An 18,247-nucleotide genomic window follows, 5' to 3' on the forward strand; every position below is an offset into this window, starting at 1 on the left:
AAAGTTGCCAAATGTACAAAACATCTGAATGATTGATGGTCAGAATAATGCAGGTTTTCATTTTAGCCGTACTCGTGGACATATTTCGAGCTGTTATTATTGCTGTTTAAATGATCAGTTCTTCCAAATTACAAAAAAACCCCTCTTCTCTCACTTGGTATTTAGCCGTGCGTAGGGTTTTGCTTTTTATGTGCCCAGGTTTTGAGATAAAAAATTTCGTCCTACACCTCAACACAAAGGAGGTGAATGGAATTTGGTTTGTGGTGATCGCAGTATTAAAAAATTACATTTTAAAAAAACAAAAACCCAGCAATGTCTCTTTGCCTTTTTACAGGAACAATTATTTTCTACTCATGTATGACTGCAGGAATGCAGAACTCCGAGGAGAAGATCTAAACGCAGTGATTGGTTTCTGTACTGCTGCAATATGTGTTTTTTTTTTTGTTTTTTTTTTAAGCTTGGTGCTTTTCGTCGGGCAGTTTTAGGAACGCTTAATTATACGATCCGATTGACAAATACGTAATTGTTCTCTGGCTACTGAGCAGTAAAATAACTTTCACCCTCTACTTCTGCCACTCTTGTTGTTTGCTTTTGGGCCTTTTTAGGTGCACATTTCCCCCATCAGCTTTTAGTGGATATGCATAAATTATTTAATTTTGTTAGAAATAAGTCTTATTAACGACATGCGACTCCGTTTCAGACAAGATCTGCTTTTGGGAGTCAGCAAAGTTTAAGCAGTAACTCTTTTTTTTTTTTTTTTTTTTTTTTTTTATAAAAGTTTTGTAAATTATATGTACATATATGTCCTGTTTTATATTATTTATTGATCCTGGCCCCTGGTCATTACAACAGTAGTTATTTCCATTTTTCCAGAGAGAATAAAGTAATGTTACCCTATATATGAACTCTCCGTTGCTGTACTACAAAGCAACCTCTTGGTTTGAATTGTTTGAATTTGTGAAGGGGGGCGAGTCCAAGCGTAAACAGGGTGTTAAGTTGCTACTTAAAAGTGTACAAGCCATATTTTGGTAATCTTAAACATTAGCTTTCACTTTTTTCCTTGATTTTTTTAAACAAACACAAAGGCACCATCATCACCTGTGCCCTCCACTCTCTGCAGGTAAGATCATGCGACGGGTGCTCCGCAAGATCGCCTGCGGCGAACGAGACCTGGGCGACGTCTCCACGCTGGCCGACTCCTCGGTCGTCGAGCAGCTCTTCCAGAACAGATGCTGCACCGCCGTGTGACGGCCTCCAGGATCCTCGCAGGGAGGCTCCGACTGCAGCCGCACACCAGCGGCCACAAAACCAACCAGGGAAGACGAAGAGGAGGAGGAGAAATTCCATGAACTTGGTCTTTACAACAAACAACCTTTATCTCATGATGGTGCAGCAGAGCCTGTTTTTAAAATGACCCCACTGTCCTTAAATGTAAGAAGAATCAGCAGGTAGAGACACAACAGCTGTCTGGTTACTGGTAGATATTTCCCACTTCTGTAGCCGTAGTAATAACTAATTTTAACTGCAACAAACAGTCTAGGAATTAATAAGTACATCGGTCTGTTGGCTTAAATGTTTTCCAGAAGCTGACAGAGTTGCTGCTGTTTAAAAAAACAAAAACAAGGCAGTGGTGTGTGAGAGAGCGAGAAGCCAGAGGTTGTTTCTGTGAAAGACCGTCCTGCAGTCGAACTGTGTGGAAGAGGTAGAACAGGTTAACACTTCGTTTGGTTTTATCCTAGTGTTTTAGCCATTAATACACAGCAATATCTGCTATTTAACTGCTCAATAAAAGTATACATTCAGTACTTGTACAGTACTGTTGCAACACAATGAGTCCTGTGTCACTACAATAGTTTTCCTGTGGTTAAAAGACGAGTTTCTACACTGGAATAAGGCTAATGTGAAGTGCTACCTGTAGCTGCCCTGTAGTTAATATAACAAGTTGTCTCCTCCCCTCGCTCGCTGCCATAGTACTGTTATGTACACTGATTATTAGCTAAATCTGAGAAAGCTCAACATTTCTACTAGTTCTAATTTCTATTGTAATTTTTTTTTTTTTTTTAAACATGTAGATTTGTGTCATTTTTTTCGTTTTTATTTCGACTGATTTTTGACTTAGGATTTGGTGGGTATTTCTGCTTGTGCGTCTGCACGCTTGTATGTTTTTTGTTTTATTTTTTTATTTTTAATTCGCAGGGAAGTGATCAGGCTCTTCTGTCAGTCTGGTGTAAACTGGTAGAGTGTGTTCAGCCTCAGGACACCAAACGTTCGGCTCCTCTCACAAAAGCCCCAGAAATACTGCGGGCCTAATGTTGAAAAGGGAAATAAGTGTGTCAGTAACTCCAGAAAAAAAATCTAATTTAGTCTTCTCATGTTTAAGTAGTGTAATGTGTCTAGGCTCCATATTTCATTAATAAATCAGACTTTACAGTGTGAAAATAAGGTACCAAAGTCAATCCCAAATGGTTGTAATTATGTGAGAGTATGATTTGAATTTGGTAAAATAATCAGTTTTTGTGTGACAGCTACAATCTCTTCTTTGAATAATAACCAGGGAAGTGTGGCTCAAGTCCGGATCATGATATGGTACTACCATAAAGATAATACACGGTGACGTCCGTTAAATCAAAGCTAATCATTGGTGTCTTTTTATTCACAGCTTCAGTTTCCTGTTGGCAAGAGAACATCAGAGTATTTAAGGTCTTACGTGTCAAAGAAAAGTTCATCTTTAAAGGACAAGGCTGGTGTTTTTATTGTTGTCTGTCAACATATTCCATGAAAAGACCAAAACCAACAGCGTGTCAGTCCGCCCCTCAACACTGTCTCACTTCCTGTCTCCGGCTCTCAGCTCCGAGCCCGTTGGTTCCCGCTGAAGACGTAAATCTTTAAAAAAAAAAACAACACCTCACAAATAAATAGTTTTATTTTTACACGGTAGTTTTTAATCAAACAAACAGGAGGAAACAGTGCATTCGTTGGGGACTATTTCCAGCGGCGGATGAATCCACATGTGGTGCTGTAGTGAGTGTTTGGGGCAGCAGGACGGTGTGTGTGGGACTGAGTCAGAATAAACTACAGTGTGTGTGTTCATGGTGATGAAGCAACATGTCAGCCAGTGCAACAGAGCGACTCACTGATGTGTTTTAATAGTTTCTGGACAACGATGGAGGAAGACGATCCATCAGGCTGCGATACTCACACATGGTGCCTGTTAGCTGATACGTTCACTGCTGGTTTGGGTCTTTTTATGGGATTATTGACAATAAGAAGAATATAGAATCAGATCACCAGACGTCCTCCGTCCTTTAGATATTGAAGGAGCATGTCTGTCATGCCCTTTGTCTTCAGAGCCAGTCTGGATAATGATTTTCCAAGCAGAAGTCTACATCTTTTAATTTTATTCTCACTTTGCTGAGAGACTGAAGTCAAGGTTGAAGCAACGTACCGTTTCGCAGCATAAAATTGAGTTAAAATCGACGAAGCATCTGAACTGCGAGCTCGCCTGGGTCTTGAAAAGGTTTTTACTCTTCGTTTCCGTCTGTGATTGCGAGAATGATTTGATTCATTCGAGCGACGTGAACCAGAACGAGGACCTCCATACAGATTTCATCAGCTTTTCTTTGTTTTTATCTTTGTTGCTGTTTGTGTCTCAATGTGCCAACAGAAGTAACAGTGGAGCTGAGTGTGTAAAGCTAATATTTGTATCTCATGTTTTAAAAAAATAAATAAAATAAAGTGCAGCTGCTTTTTATCTGTATAAGAACTCGGGTGAAGGAAAGAGAAATTTGATGTTTTTTTTTTTGCTTGTTTTTCTCTGTTCATCCTCCAGTTTTGTGTTTTCATTTCCCTGTTTGTATCGACGTGTATGCAAAGACAGTAAATGGACATGACTACTGCCTCTCATCCTCCGTCACTGGCTGTTCCTTTAAAAATCCGTTGGCGTTTGGGAATATTTGACTTGTCTTTGCAGAAATATTGTTTATCCCTGAAGGTTCATGGCGATCAACATCCCTCCAATCATCTCCAAAGCTCTTGTTTTTTTTTTTTTTTTTGACAACAGCTGTGTCAAATGTTTTTACTGTCAGTATTGTATAAGTGAAGCATTTTATTCCTCTGTGCCTTCATTAGACAGTTGACTGGGTGTGATAGGAAACATAATAACCTTTTATTTATCCACACTCTTGTGTTTAGTGTTGTATAATGTCGTGAAAAGGGGCCTGTACCACGAAGCAAGTTTAACTCAACTCTGGCTCTCTTTGGGTTACCTGGCTTCCCTGAGCCGGATAACTGGTATCAGCTGGCTCTGTTAACGCTGGGTTTACTGGTCCAGCGCCGGAAGAGTGTTAATTACACGTAACGTCATCAGAAATACGAGTGAGGTGCTTTTATGAAATGGGAAGAAACGGTGAAAATGTGTTGAAAGCGACAGCAAAAAGTGATATTCAGCCAGGAGAAATGTATTCAATGTAATCACGTAGCTAGAATAGAATAAGAAACTGTAGAAACAGTTGAAATAATTTCCAAATTATTAAAAGTGAGGCTGTAAATTTGCTTTTTTTTGTCCGATGATAAACAAACTATTATGAACGTGGTGCAGATAAAGTTAAAGGTAGTTCATGGGAGCTACTGTATGGATTATTTTTTTAATAAAAGACAACAGAGGGTTTAGTTTTTTTTATAAATTATTATTATCACCACAAAGTCACCTCATGTTATCCTAAGCTGCAGTGATGGAGTACGAGTTTAAAAGCTATTAAATTAAAGTGCATTTATAATCATCATTCACTGTGTGATTATTTAGTGAACAATCAGAAGCTCTGTTTTTAAAACCGGAGTGGAACAGCAAAAATGATCCAGTGACCTCCACGTATATTGCTCTTAACGTGTCACCTTATTGTAAAGTCAGTACTTTTGTCCCCGTCAGGATCCTGTAGGACTCCAGTGATCTGATTGGTCAGTCTCTTGGCAGGTTAGCCGTGCAGGTGGAAGTGAGTTAAACCCAAAGACAGCCAGATAATCTTGCTTTGTGATTCAGGGCCCCGTTCTTTGTACTATTACATTGGCTGACTGGATTTTTTTTTGGTTCTTCAAAGCTGCTTTAAATCCATCTGGGACTGTTGTTAGTGCAGTTTATTGACATTTAGCTGGATCCCGAACAAGATGTTTTAAGATAAAATAATTATAATAATTTTCAGATACAAATGACTCGCCTACTTAAAGGTCTAATGTAAGAATGTTATAATTATGATTTTGGATGAGAACATGCAGGTTATTGAGGAAGGCGGTGTAAATATCACAATTACATTTTCAGAATGAAGAGCTAAATAATCTTATACGTGATAAAATATACAACAAAGTAAAAGTTTGTACACTGAAAAAGAAACAAACTAAATTTAGTTTGAGATACTGTGAGCAAAAAGACTACAAGATTCTGACTGTTAAAAGACATATGGCGTTTAATTTGACATTAAAATGGGTATTTGTCATTTGAATACTAAAACTTAATAAATGATTAACTGCAGAACTCACTTTGCTGGAAATTGTAATTAAAGCTGCTTTTTGATATATTTTAGTAGCAGGCTTATGACTAATGTTTTTCAGATATTTTCCTGATTTTATTTGGATATTCTACTAATATTTTTCAGGTATATTCGTAATATTTTACGTATTTTTAACTAAGAATTTTGGGATATTTTACTGATTTCTTTGGATATTTTACCATTTTTTTTCTGGATATTTTATTGTAACTATTGAATAACACATTACATTTTTAGAATCTAGTACTGCAGTAAATATCAATATATCTTATGGATGAATGGAAAGCCCCAGGAATATGTTTGCTTCACCAGTGTTGTTGCTAAATAAATAAACTATAGTTTGTGGCCACCTGTGGCAGCACTGAGCACAAACAACTGCGGCTGCGCAGCTCTCCAGCGAGGAAGCAAGTATGCGCCATCTTGGATCAAACTTGGACAGTGCGTTTGGCAGTTACCTGCAGTTTGTTGGAGAGAGTCATGTTTTTATTGCTTTACATCGACGTGAATTCACTTAAAAATGTTGCTGAGAAGTTCACCTGCCCTTCAATGGTGGTCATATTTTCAACGTGCGTCTCATAAGACTATTTTATATTGAGCTAGCGCCGAATGGCTGCCTTAATTGAGCTATATTACTGCACCTGGTCAGCCGTTAAGACGGCCATGACGGTCCTGCAGTCGGGTAGGGGGAAATTCAAAAGGGAACCCCGAGTTTCAGCTTCTTTTACCGTGAAAATAATTGGACAGACGCCACCTATAAGAGCAGGCATTAGCTCCAGCCGCCATCAGCAGCCGGGCTAACAGTTGTTGGATTAAGTAAAGGTAACTGCTGTTAAAGTAATTTACTTTAACGTGTAACGTTAATCAGCAGCAGCAAGATAACTGTAACTTCGGGGAAAAATGTTATTAGTCTCACCGCCAACATTAAAGACTGTAATTAGTACAAGTAGCTAAAAGGAGAGTGACAAGAAGCCAGAGGAGAAGGAGGTGGCGGGAATTTGGAACGAAAATGGCGACGGGACATTTTTATCAGTTTCTGGCCGTCACTCCGCAACAAGATTATCTACAACATTTCTTCAGTTCCCAGCTCTTCACAAAGCTCAAGAAAGAAGCCCCTCTTAAGGTAAGTCCTGTATTGGATGATTATGTATTGGCAGTGTGGCGCTACACACCAAATTTGTGTAAATAACTAACAAAAATATGTAAGAAAAAATAAACAAGGTAAGTAAAGGTAATTATTAAATGTCAAAGACCACAATATAATATGTACAGGCCTCACAAAGGGCTTCATTTAAAAAAAAAAATACTATGCATTTTTAAAATTCAAATATACTTTGCTTGCATGACAAGAAATGTTTGCTAAATGTTGCTACACAAGGTACAAGAATTTAATCTTCATATTGTTTTATGTATCCAGTCAAACCACTGCAGTATTAGTGAATGCAGCTAAAACACAATTTATTTTCGACTACCTGCTTGTCATGTTTTGTGTTTCTGTTATTTAGCCTACCTTCACTGACATAAATGAGGTGGACAAAATGATAGAAACACCTGTTGGTATAACAATTCAACAATTCAAAATGGTTTAATCAACACCTCTCTGTCAGTCTCAACTAACACTGAACATTATTGCAGGACTGTTTATATAAGACTTCATTAGTTTTAGCTACATGTACCTAAAAACAAAAACAAACACAGCAGACATTTTGACTTGTAATAGCAGGAAAAGCACAGGTGTAAATAATAATGTTCATCATGGCTGCATTCCATTTAGGGTCCTGGTATTATGCATGCTGGCTCACTGGCTTGGCCTACTAGGGCACGTAAATGGAATAGAGCCATTATTAAATGTCTGGTGAAAAAGGCCTATTGAAATCATTTTAAACATACAGCAACCACACAAATCTAAAAACTAAGTCTCACAGTTACTGACCATGCTTGTCTGGGTCATCCGTGGCCGACATCTGTAAACATGAACGACAGCTTTTTTTAATTTACCTCAGCAGTTCCAATGATTTGTACGCAGTATACATTAGACATAGTGACACAACCGCCATTATGTGTAGTCCATACTCTGTACAAAAGCAATTTAAGACAACTAGTGTGTGTTGGGGGGGGGCAGGCAAGCATAAAGGTTAATTATTTTCACCTGAAAATGCCTGGTGTTAAAAAAATAAATACCCGTTTACACACCAGCTGCTCCCAAACTTTAATTTTAAAGTTTTTATGCACATTTATTTAGTAATGTATTTTCTCATAAATGTACACAGATGTTCGTTGTTACCATTGTGTACTGCTGACCAACAAGATATTCAGCACAAGTATGAACGGCACTGGCGTTACGGTAAAAATGGTGACCTGCTGAACTGTTACCAGAGTTTACGTGTCAAAGACGAAGGTGTGTGTGTTCTGGTTTGTGTTAGTACAGATAAAGAGACTGAGGGGATAAGGTGTGCTACACCAGGGTCACACATGTTCCTCTTTTGGCAACTTTCTTTGATGAATTCAGGTGTGTGTGCTTTGCTGTGTCATCTTTAAAAAAAAGGAGGATATAAGCCGGTTTGTCACATAAGCTGGAGTGTTTTCCTTGCTCAGGCTGTTAAAAAGCAATAATGTGCATTGGACAGTTAGCCTTTTAAATGTAAAGGAAAGTAATAGCTGTCATTTCAAAAATTAATACTCATCAGAAAATGCGGAAATTACCAAGTGAAAAAATACAACATGCCATTTAATCAACCACATCTTTTGTTTAAGCAGCCAAGAAGAAACTATGGAAGCAATCTGATACTTTTGAGTGCTTTCCCTGAGCCTGGATGGGGAAAGTTACTCATGGTAACTTCCGTCTTTTATGGGGAATTCGAAACAGTATTAATCTTTTTTAGAAAAGCAACAATGTGAAGAGGAAAATAAATATAATTTTAGACTGACAAATCTATTTCTCTAATACAGCACCATCCCCAGAATAAAGAATACATTAATATCTGGTAAACTTGTTTGTAACAACCGTAGTTTAAAAAAAATAAAAATAATGTAGACTATGATAACTACAAGCATGTATAGGCTACAAAAGCCATTAGAATAACTTTACTAATTAATGGTTGAACTCGACTGTTTAGAAAGCCTGCAAGCCATTTTCAATAAACTGGCTAACAGTCCTGTGCAGTCACTCATCCTCTCCTCAGTGATCAAGCCTCTGCTGCTGAGGTTAACATCCAATTAGTTAGCATGTTCATAACTATTTGCTATTAGCACAATGAGCTCTGTATAGCTGTGTAAAACATACGGATGTTGTTGCAGAGGAGGAGGGGGGCAGTTTACCGCTCGGAGACATCTTCCAAGTTTATGTTTTGCTTGTTCAACGAGTGTTTAATAAATTATAAAACCTATAAAGTACAGTCTTCCCTACTGGCAGATTTTCTTCGCACTTAAGTGAAATATAACCTCAAGTCTGTTTCATTCTCTCCGCTGTGTCCTCTCGCATTAACAGCCAAACGATAATTTAATTTTCTTATCAGCCACCGCTATATTGTGCATCCCCTTTATTGGACTTCTGTGTTCAAGCTCATGACAGGCTTTTTATTTTAAGGTTTTAAGAAATATTGTATTTACCTCATCTGCAGTTAAAGGTTTTGTGTATAACAGTCAGTAAAATGGTGTTGGGAGAGACTTAAACACATTGATAGCTGACTTTAAATGGACAAAGTGTGCATTACTGTTCTGAAGGAGGATCTGTGGAGAAATGCATCGTTTGCACAGTTGTAACTGTTTTTTTAGTAAACGTGAACTTTTAATATTTATACTTCCTCCTGGTGTGCAATAAGTTCCTTCATTTCCCTGCACATTCTATTATAACACACACACACACACACACACACAGGTAAAATGGAGAAAGATTTCATAACAGGAACACATTATGCTGTCAGATAATGTTTATTTCAGTGTAATTTATTTTCCAGTTTGTTTTGGCATTGATTGAAATTAAATTATATATGAAACTAAATGAAAAAATCACAAGAAATATCTTTTCCCCTCATTAAAAAAAAAAAAAAAGATTTATAATCACAGTTTAACCAGTTTAGTGAGGCAATGTCCTATGGTGTCGAGTTTTTAACAATTCAGAATGAACGGTCAGGAGGGTGGTATTGCTTTTTACTGATTTTGGAGGAATTTGATTTGGAAGCGTTAAATTGGAAGTGAATCATTAGAGCAAGTTCGCTATTATCAAATATCGTCATCATGGTGGTAGTGACATCGTAATCGTACATATGACGGCAGATGGCGGGACGCATCACACTTTCCTGGCACAAACAAAAGGTTTTGTGCTGTGACATGGGACATCATTCCAAAAGCTTTCTGTAAGAAGAAGAAGAAGAAGATCACTGAGTACAACATCCACAGTTTATGTCTTGAACTGATCAGAGTGCATTTAAATGTCTCTAATGTAATGCTTATTCTTCAGACAAATCAAGACAAGTGTATGGACAGTAGTAAAAATGCAACTTATAACTATACCACACTTTTTTTTTTTTTTTTTCAGGTATCCATGTTTCTTCTCAATTTAAAAATACCATCAGGAAGTAAAGAAATAGTATTTGTACCTCTAAAGTTGGTCTCTGTACAGTGTTCTCCTCCTGCGTTGTTAGGCTCCCTATGACCCCAGTGTGTGAAGACAACTCTCGAACCATCAGTCCACAACCACTTTCCCTCCTGGAAGAGAAAGCAGGGATGTGTAACCTCGCTTGAAAGACACAGCTAGTGTCGAAATTATTATATAACATGAGAGAGCAACTCAACACCCCCTGAAAATCCTGTTTTTGCTAAACTCCAGTCGTCTAACTTCTCACCTGTCCCATCCATGATGCTGGGTGTGGTCAGGGATTAAATAGGCGTACGTTGCAGTCAGTGTCTCTATGTTATTACCATTTGGGGGTGCTAAATTTTAACAGTGGCTTTAAATTAAACTAGCACTGTACCAGTTTACCATATTAATACGCTGTTAATGCACAATCGAAGCTTCATCAACAGTAAAAGCTGTCCAGTGCAGACAATTATGGCCCATTATTATAAAGCAACACCGGTAAGTCTTCAGTTATTGTCAGGTCATCTGTACATGTGCACATTTTAATAATAATCTTGATTGCTAAGGAAATATAATTTGGTGAGCAACAAGTTACTCATCATTGGTTGTACTAGCACAAGTAGCGTACTAGTCTGAAAATGTCTCACCTGGATTGCATCAAAGAGCCCAATCCACGTCGTTACAAATGAGCCACACGTACGGAAAATCAGATTCCTAATGAACAAGTGTTCCCCGTAACTGCTGATTGAGGCCAGGTTCCCACCAAAAGCAGTGCAGGTGAGCTGATGGGGGAGACAGAGATACAAAATCAACATGGAACATCTGAAAGCATGTACGCAGATAAGAATAAGATGGAGAGAAATACAAACAGGCTCTAAAGAGTGATTAACTAAGTACCTCTGCATCAGCCATGGTCCTGTGACCTGTCTGAACGATGAAACAGCGAGCGCCATATTGAGTCCAACCGTGAGGACAGCCTGCAACACAATTGTTCTGTTAGACAGACTAAAAGGAAAGGGGAAACGGCAATACTATGCTGAAAGATTGACAGTTTAACGCTGCTACCATAAGCCACCAGAGTCGGGCAGTTTTGCATCCTGTTCATTGGGGTTTTAAAAAGAGACATCCTGCTGTCACATAAACATTATACACATGTAAGGACTTATTATTTTCATTATCGATGATCTTTTCTATGAAATGTCAGAAAATAGTGAGAAATGGCTATTATAATTTCCCATGATGCCCTTGGTGACGTATTCAAATAGCTTTTCTTGTCCGACCCCGAAGTCCAAAATGCAAAAACTAGAGAATGTTTGTTTGTTTTGGCATTTTTGCTTGAAAAACAACTGAAATTATTTATCCATTATCAAACACACACACACGTTTAGTGACGATGTGCTACAGTTAAAATAATGCAGCAGTTGATGGTTTATTTTGCTAATTTTTACTTTTTCAGTTATGTTTGAAAACAACATTTATGCTATTGATTATGCTTGAAATAATTTAAGAGGTTCATATAGACAGTCTGATGACATTATGTAAATTTTAGTGCTCTCAGGCCATCCCAGAGTTAATTAAGCAAGAGCCGGTTACCCAGTGCAGCTCAGTGTATCTGTCAGGAAGTACTACTGTAGACAACACTATTGATCATTCATTAACCATTTGGTAAAATTCGGTGATGGTGTGTCGGTGCACTGCCCTGTGGACTCGGGGGTATTCGAGCAAACCAGATGACAAAATGCTGCCTGTATGAACATTCTGCCATTGGACGTAATTGAACATACAACATCCAAGCATAAATAAGTCACAGCTACCAACCTGCCACGTGGCGTTCAATCCTGGTGGACCGCTGTGAACATGAACACATTCATTAAATCAGCTTGGAATTTGCACTTAGGTTTTTATTTTAGCATCCATTATCTTAAACAGTTTGTTTTTAGTGCGACGGCTCTGCTGTTGGCATTTTGTGGAGCTCAGTAACCGATGAATGAATTGGCGCTCTGCTGTAGCTTTTGAAAAGCGTCATGTTTAAACAACTTTCAGCATTTCCAACAGCTCCTCCAGACAGTTCGGGTTGTTAAAAGTTCCATACGGTAGATGGCTTTCTGTTACCTTTACCGCTCTACCTCATGATGGATCTGTCTGTTGCCGTAACATAACCGTGTGCATTTGCATTATTTATCTGGCTGCCCAGATTCGATTTACATGTAAGTCACCTACCGTCCCGATGTGTGGAGTTTAAGCATCCCATAGCTTTAAAACAGGCATGGTTTTAATCTCCAGTCTTTTAGGTATGCTGGTGTGCCACTGAACATAATCTTTTGATTATATCTGATTAATCTCTAATCCATTATTTGTGAAAATTCCCATTAGAATTTCCCAGTGTAGAAGGTGACACATTCAAATGTTTTCTTCTGTTCATCCGAAAAACTATATAAATAATAGGAAAAAAAACCCTCCAGCAAATCCTCATATTTGAGTTGCTGGATCCAGCAATGTATTTTGATAAATGACTTTGATAGATTTTAAAATAGTTGTGGCTCAACTAATTGAATAGTTATAGGACACTTCACCATTTTCTACCCCACTGGTCGTAACTGTGAGGACAGAATTTGAAGTGTAAATATGGTGATAAAATTATAATGATAGTGAAATTACGACATATTTAGTCATGGAGGTTTTTATGGGAGCGAATAACAACAAGCACAGTATTTGTGATAGACTGTGTCATGCCTGACTCTACATTTAGTCAGTGGATTAGGTCCCAGCATCTTAATGTAACGACGACGTGTAAGTGATGTTCTAGGTATCTTGAACCTGACAGTTGTCATGTTCAAAACACACAGTGTTAGTGTTTTTTCTTTCCTAATGTGAGCAGACCAAGAGGCTAACAGTGACATACAGTACACACTAGTCTTAAGCTAGTTTTAAGCAAAAATGTATATAACTGTTTATACTTTTTTATAGAAAATTTTACCTACAGTTAATGAAATCAACAGTCCGCTGGTCAAACAGAGGAAGAAAGCCAAGTGAAAACCTGATGCCATCTGTGGAAAAGCATCAAACAGAATACATTTATCTTGAACATCAGTGACGGCATGTGAGCTTGAATGAGAACTTACATTTCAGTACTTCAGACTTTTTTTTTTCTGTGACAGCAGTCCTTACAAAATAGACAATTTCTCCTATATGTGGTAAACATTTAAGTTTCAACATTGAACATAGGCTAATTATTAAGACTGGATACAGCAGTTTATATAACATATAAACCTTTGACATTGTTATTAAGGCTGCAACGAATGATTTTTTTTATCATCAATGAGTCCATTTTTGATTAATTGTTTAATCTATAAAACATCAGAAAATATTTCAGAATTTCTCAGAGACCTAGGTGATTTTTACAAGACCAATTAACAATAATATAATAAAGAAAATGCTTGATAAATGACTTAATTAATCGATTATCAGAATACTTGCAGATTAATCTTCTCTTGATTAACTGATTAATTGACTAAACGTTTTTTAAGTTGTAATGTTGTGAAATTTAAGTTTTGAAAGTAGTTAACCTATGAAATGTTACCTTTGCTGTAGTGATGCCTGATGCAGAGAGGATGAGTCAGTTCAGTTCGTCTTGGAAAAGGAAGACCAGTCGTTATTTTGTATATATACCAGGCCTGGAATGTTAAATACAACCTCAAACCATAGGACATGGGGATTTCCATCTGCGACGACAAGGAAACAAAAATATGTTTTTGCACATAGATGCTGCTTCCTGTTGTTTTTTTGTTTTTTTTAAAAGTCTCTCCTTGTTGGCAAAATACCAGCCAAATACCAGTTTTGCTCAGCTCAGAGGCTATCATGTTTCTTATTGATTTTAATATGTAGTAAACATCAAGTGGCAGGTTTCTCTTTCTTTAGTCTGCCCTGGCCTTTGCTTTCGCCGGTTTGGTTAAAATTACCAAAAGTCACAGATGGCAGATTATAGCAGCTGTAGCTAATTAACAGTAATGTCTAACTTTCTAACACCCCTTTACAATCAAGAGTGGACTGTGTGTTTTTTGTAGTCCAACAAGACCACCAGAGTTGAGTCTTGTCCAGAGAAATGATCTAGCTGACTGCGTCACATTATTTCAGGAGATATATTTTATCCTGGAACCCATTGAGGTTGATCGGTCCTCATTGAAAACGTTACTGCAGATTGCAGTTACTGCTGACACTTATCTCAGTTGAGGCAATTTAGAGATACCAGAGGAGGAAGGAAACTGAAGTAGAAGTGCAGAGGTGGTATTTTTCATAAAAGGAAATGTTCTTTTAAAACCATTGTTTTTGTCACTTCCTTAACAAAGGTCACATCGACATCTGTGAAATCTGCAAGGAGGAGGGGGTGTCAACTCGGGTTGTTAATGGATGAGTTGTGTTATACTGGCTAACTCTGTTTTTTAAACTGAGATCCCTATAGCCAAAGGTTGTTCATATGTGTTGCAAGGTGTCGTGCTTTGTATCACTGTATGAAATAGGGCTGAGCAATAATCGAAAAGTTATCAAAAGTGACATTATGACTGACGTAATTTCAGTCATGTTGAGGATGTTCGATAAACTCACTCCTGTAATGCACCTGGAAGTACAACAACAAATCAATCCCTAAGAACACAACCAGAGATTGCTATGTGGGTAGTGAAGTTGACATTGTAGTGTCGAGTGATGTAATTATCCATGCGTGTCCAGTATGTAACGGCTAAACAAACTGAGCCGTTGGTCGTGTGTGCACACTTTAGCTTCAGTCAATATGATACAAGACACGACGACGCGGGACAATAGCAGAGCAGCACAGCCTCATTGCAAGCATTCAGTTCGGTGTGTGTGGTGAGAGTAGTAAGCAGTTAATGTAACAGTGAATATTCATTAAAAATAAATAAATAAATGCTACAGCTCCTCAAGAACCAAGCAGAGTTGCGTTTACCAGCAGTTTAGTGACGGAGGTTAATCCTGATGTTAGACGCAGATCGATTCACACCCAGCAGTCTGTTACACAAGTAATGACTAAAACAATGTCCCTTCATACTCTAAAACATCCCGCATAATAATGAGATAGCCGAAGCCGTAAAAGTATCATTAAATATTTAGAATATTACTTATTTTAATAGTCGCAAACGATGCTAAACAGTAAGACGGTGTAGTCCCTCATTCGTCCAGGAGTGTTCTATCATAGAAAAGGTTTCAGTCGTAGTCATCTGGACACTGTTTTCAGAATCAAGACGTTTCGGCTCCCATCCGGAAGTCATTCTCAATTGTGAAAAAATGGGACGGGAATTGGAAATTTAAGCTACTCGGTGTTACATAAGCCCTGCCCTCAGGAAGGAGTCTGCCTGAGTATCTGTTAATAGCTAGTTTCACCTGAAACTGACCTAATAGTTTCAAGATGGCCCAGTAATCAGTAATCAGGCCTATTGTTTTCTGGCTGCATCTACTTCATCACTGTTAAGTACCTGATTAGCATGTGATAGGCGTGACCAAGGTGATAATACACTCTGATAGACTTTGGGCAGATTGAATCTCAGACCACCATTTCTGTTCAAAGAGGGGTTCTCTTTTTTTCACAAAAATGTCTTCTTTGACTCCTCTTTCAAACCAACTCTTCTCTCTACTTAGAATCTTCACCTCGCTGTCTTCAAATGTGTGGTTTGTAGCTTTTAGATGCAAATGCACGGCGCTCTGTAATCCTGAGTTAGCGTGTCGTCTGTGCTGATGAAGTCTTTTGTGAAGTGGCTGTTTAGTCTCACCTATGTACCGTTCTTTGCAGTTTTCCTCACTGCACTGAATGGAGTAGACAACATTGCTCTGTTTCTGTGTGGGTAACCTGTCCTTAGGGCGAACGAGTTTCTGTCTTAAAGTGTTGTCTGGTTTAAAGAAAACAGGAATATCGTGCTGTCTAAAGATCCTTTGTAGTTTTTCAGACAGTCCAGATACATAAAGAATGGAGACACCGTTCCTTCTTGGTTCTGTTACAGTTTTGTCCTGTTTTTTGGCTCTTTTAACTTTGTTGATAGCCCAAGTAGGATAACCACAGGCTCAGAGTGCATTCTGGACATGCCTTTCCTCTTTCTTCTTACCCTCTGAGCCGGTGGGCACTTCTTGGTACCAATGACTTGGTGGTGTGCCCGGGAACGAGGATAATGCCTTCTTCTCAAACTGTTCCATGTACAGGTTGGCCACGATGGGAGAGACTGGAGAGACAATAGCAAACAGACTATACCCTGGGGAAGCCATTCCTTGCATCTATGGCCTTCCCAAAATTCACAAAGAGAATGGTCCACTCAGACCCATCGTTTGCAGCACAGATTCCATCACATACAACATAGCCAAACATTTGCCTACAATCTTTGCTCCGTTGGTGGGGAACAGAGTACATCATGTGGAAAACACACAGAAATTTGTGGACAAAGTGAAACATCTCCAGTTGGACCCAGATGACGTTATGGTTTCTTATGATGATGTGTCCTTGTTCACTTGCATCACGACCTCAGAAGCAGTGACAGCGGTGAGGAGAAGACTGCAGGAGGACTCCACCTTGCAGCAAAGGACCAAGCATACACTTGAACACATCTGCAAACTATTAGACATCTGTCTCAACACAACCTACTTCCAATTCCGGGGACACTTCTACAGACAGATTCACGGCTGTGCTATGGGCTCTCTGGTCTCTCCCATCGTGGCCAACCTGTACATGGAACAGTTTGAGAAGAAGGCATTATCCTCGTTCCCAGGCACACCACCAAGTCATTGGTACCGCTACGTGGATGACACCTTTGTGAAAATCAAGAAACAAGACTTGGAAGTTGAATAGTAAACCCTTGAAATGCAACAAAATGTACACCTTTTCATTAAAAATATCTATCAGAAAGACAATGTGAGTGTTCTGGCCACTTAAAAGTAATAATAAATAAATGCACAGACCAATGTTTGTTTGAATACTGTCCAAGGATAACTCACGTGAGGCATTTCAGAGGCATCACAGGATGGAACAAATGCAAATGTTTTGACCTGAAAGACAAGCTGTTCGTGCAGAGTTGAGGCGTTGCTCTTACACACAAGGAAATGTTCTTTAAATCCAATGTTTTCTTTTATCCTTGACAAGATCTGCATCTGTGGAATCAAGGATATGCAGTCATAACAAGTATAGTACTGCAAAGTGACTCAATAACTAATGCTGTCTGTGTGTGTGGTAATTTGATTAAACCATAGACTGTATAGATTAAATACAGTACAATACATCTAGGCCTATATATTATCTATTTCTAACAACATTCAAACATCTAGTCATTTCCGTGGAGAAATTCTTGCACAGCAGTGTGACGATTGATCAGTTATTGTCACCTATTTATTCAGACTAACCCTAACCCCTGCTGTACGTAATCATGACGTAAATAGGTCAACACATCACAATATTTCTAATATTATGATATGAAAATGGTATTTATTTTTTTGTATCACATAAAGATAAAATGCCATTATTAGAATTCTATTTGTCCCAGAACACCCCTATGTGTGACTAGCTACAGTGTCCTGAAAAAGTTACCACCCTTGTTTTAGTTGCTGTATCATGTGTTTGAGCTGCTTTAGAAAATAACTAGGACGTGTTTTTTCAACATTGCTTAAGTAGCTGTTTAACGTTTACTCAAGGCCGTGGCAATAGGTAAACCAATATTCATAACAAAAATTATACCGTGTCCTGTGGTCAGAGGATGACATGCAATTAATTAATCAAAGCACCCAGACAAGGTGTATATAAGGACTGCGATCCCTTTTCCACAACATCCTGCTACTGCAACCTCATCTGATCATCGCAACAAGGTAAGGTTTGAATTCTTGTCTTTCATCACGGCACCAGCTTTACAGGAAAGATTCTTGATTATATTTAGTGTTAGCTTTATTTGACAGTAATAAATGTAGAAACAAGACTGCATTTACCCAGTTAATAGTATATTGTGTCCACTTATTGGGGAAATCTCTTTTAGGGTGAAGTTCTTAAATTGCCACATTTCTATAAAACATTTAAAAATGTCAACTCTTGGTGCAGATAGGACAGGTATACACATCTGAACAGTGAATTAACGTCTCTAATAAATCTTTCCAC

The 18,247-nt window shown here is 38.3% G+C and overlaps 2 protein-coding genes across 4 annotated transcripts in view; one reads left to right on the forward strand and one right to left on the reverse strand.

Annotated features, from left to right (window-relative positions):
- Positions 1-3,784, forward strand: part of acss2 (acyl-CoA synthetase short chain family member 2) — a 37,184-nt gene extending 33,400 nt beyond the window's left edge. For all 3 annotated transcript variants that reach the window (XM_044210206.1, XM_044210207.1, XM_044210208.1), the window contains one exon: positions 1,121-3,784. In XM_044210206.1, the coding sequence (XP_044066141.1) occupies positions 1,121-1,248 (128 nt within the window). In that variant the 3' untranslated portion in view covers positions 1,249-3,784. The remainder of the gene's footprint in view (positions 1-1,120) is intronic.
- Positions 2,131-13,841, reverse strand: LOC122882628 (galactose-specific lectin nattectin-like). Its single transcript, XM_044210213.1, has 7 exons — positions 13,694-13,841; positions 13,095-13,160; positions 11,932-11,962; positions 11,011-11,090; positions 10,761-10,895; positions 10,133-10,241; positions 2,131-9,887 (listed from the first exon to the last, which is right to left on the reverse strand). The coding sequence occupies exons 2-7, from the start codon at positions 13,158-13,160 to the stop codon at positions 9,823-9,825; spliced, it is 486 nt and encodes a 161-aa protein (XP_044066148.1). The 5' UTR covers positions 13,694-13,841; the 3' UTR covers positions 2,131-9,822.
- Between the last annotated feature and the right edge of the window lie 4,406 nt (positions 13,842-18,247).

The sequence above is a fragment of the Siniperca chuatsi genome, linkage group LG10 (assembly GCF_020085105.1).
Source record: "Siniperca chuatsi isolate FFG_IHB_CAS linkage group LG10, ASM2008510v1, whole genome shotgun sequence".
NCBI classification, from domain to species: Eukaryota; Metazoa; Chordata; class Actinopteri; order Centrarchiformes; family Sinipercidae; genus Siniperca; species Siniperca chuatsi.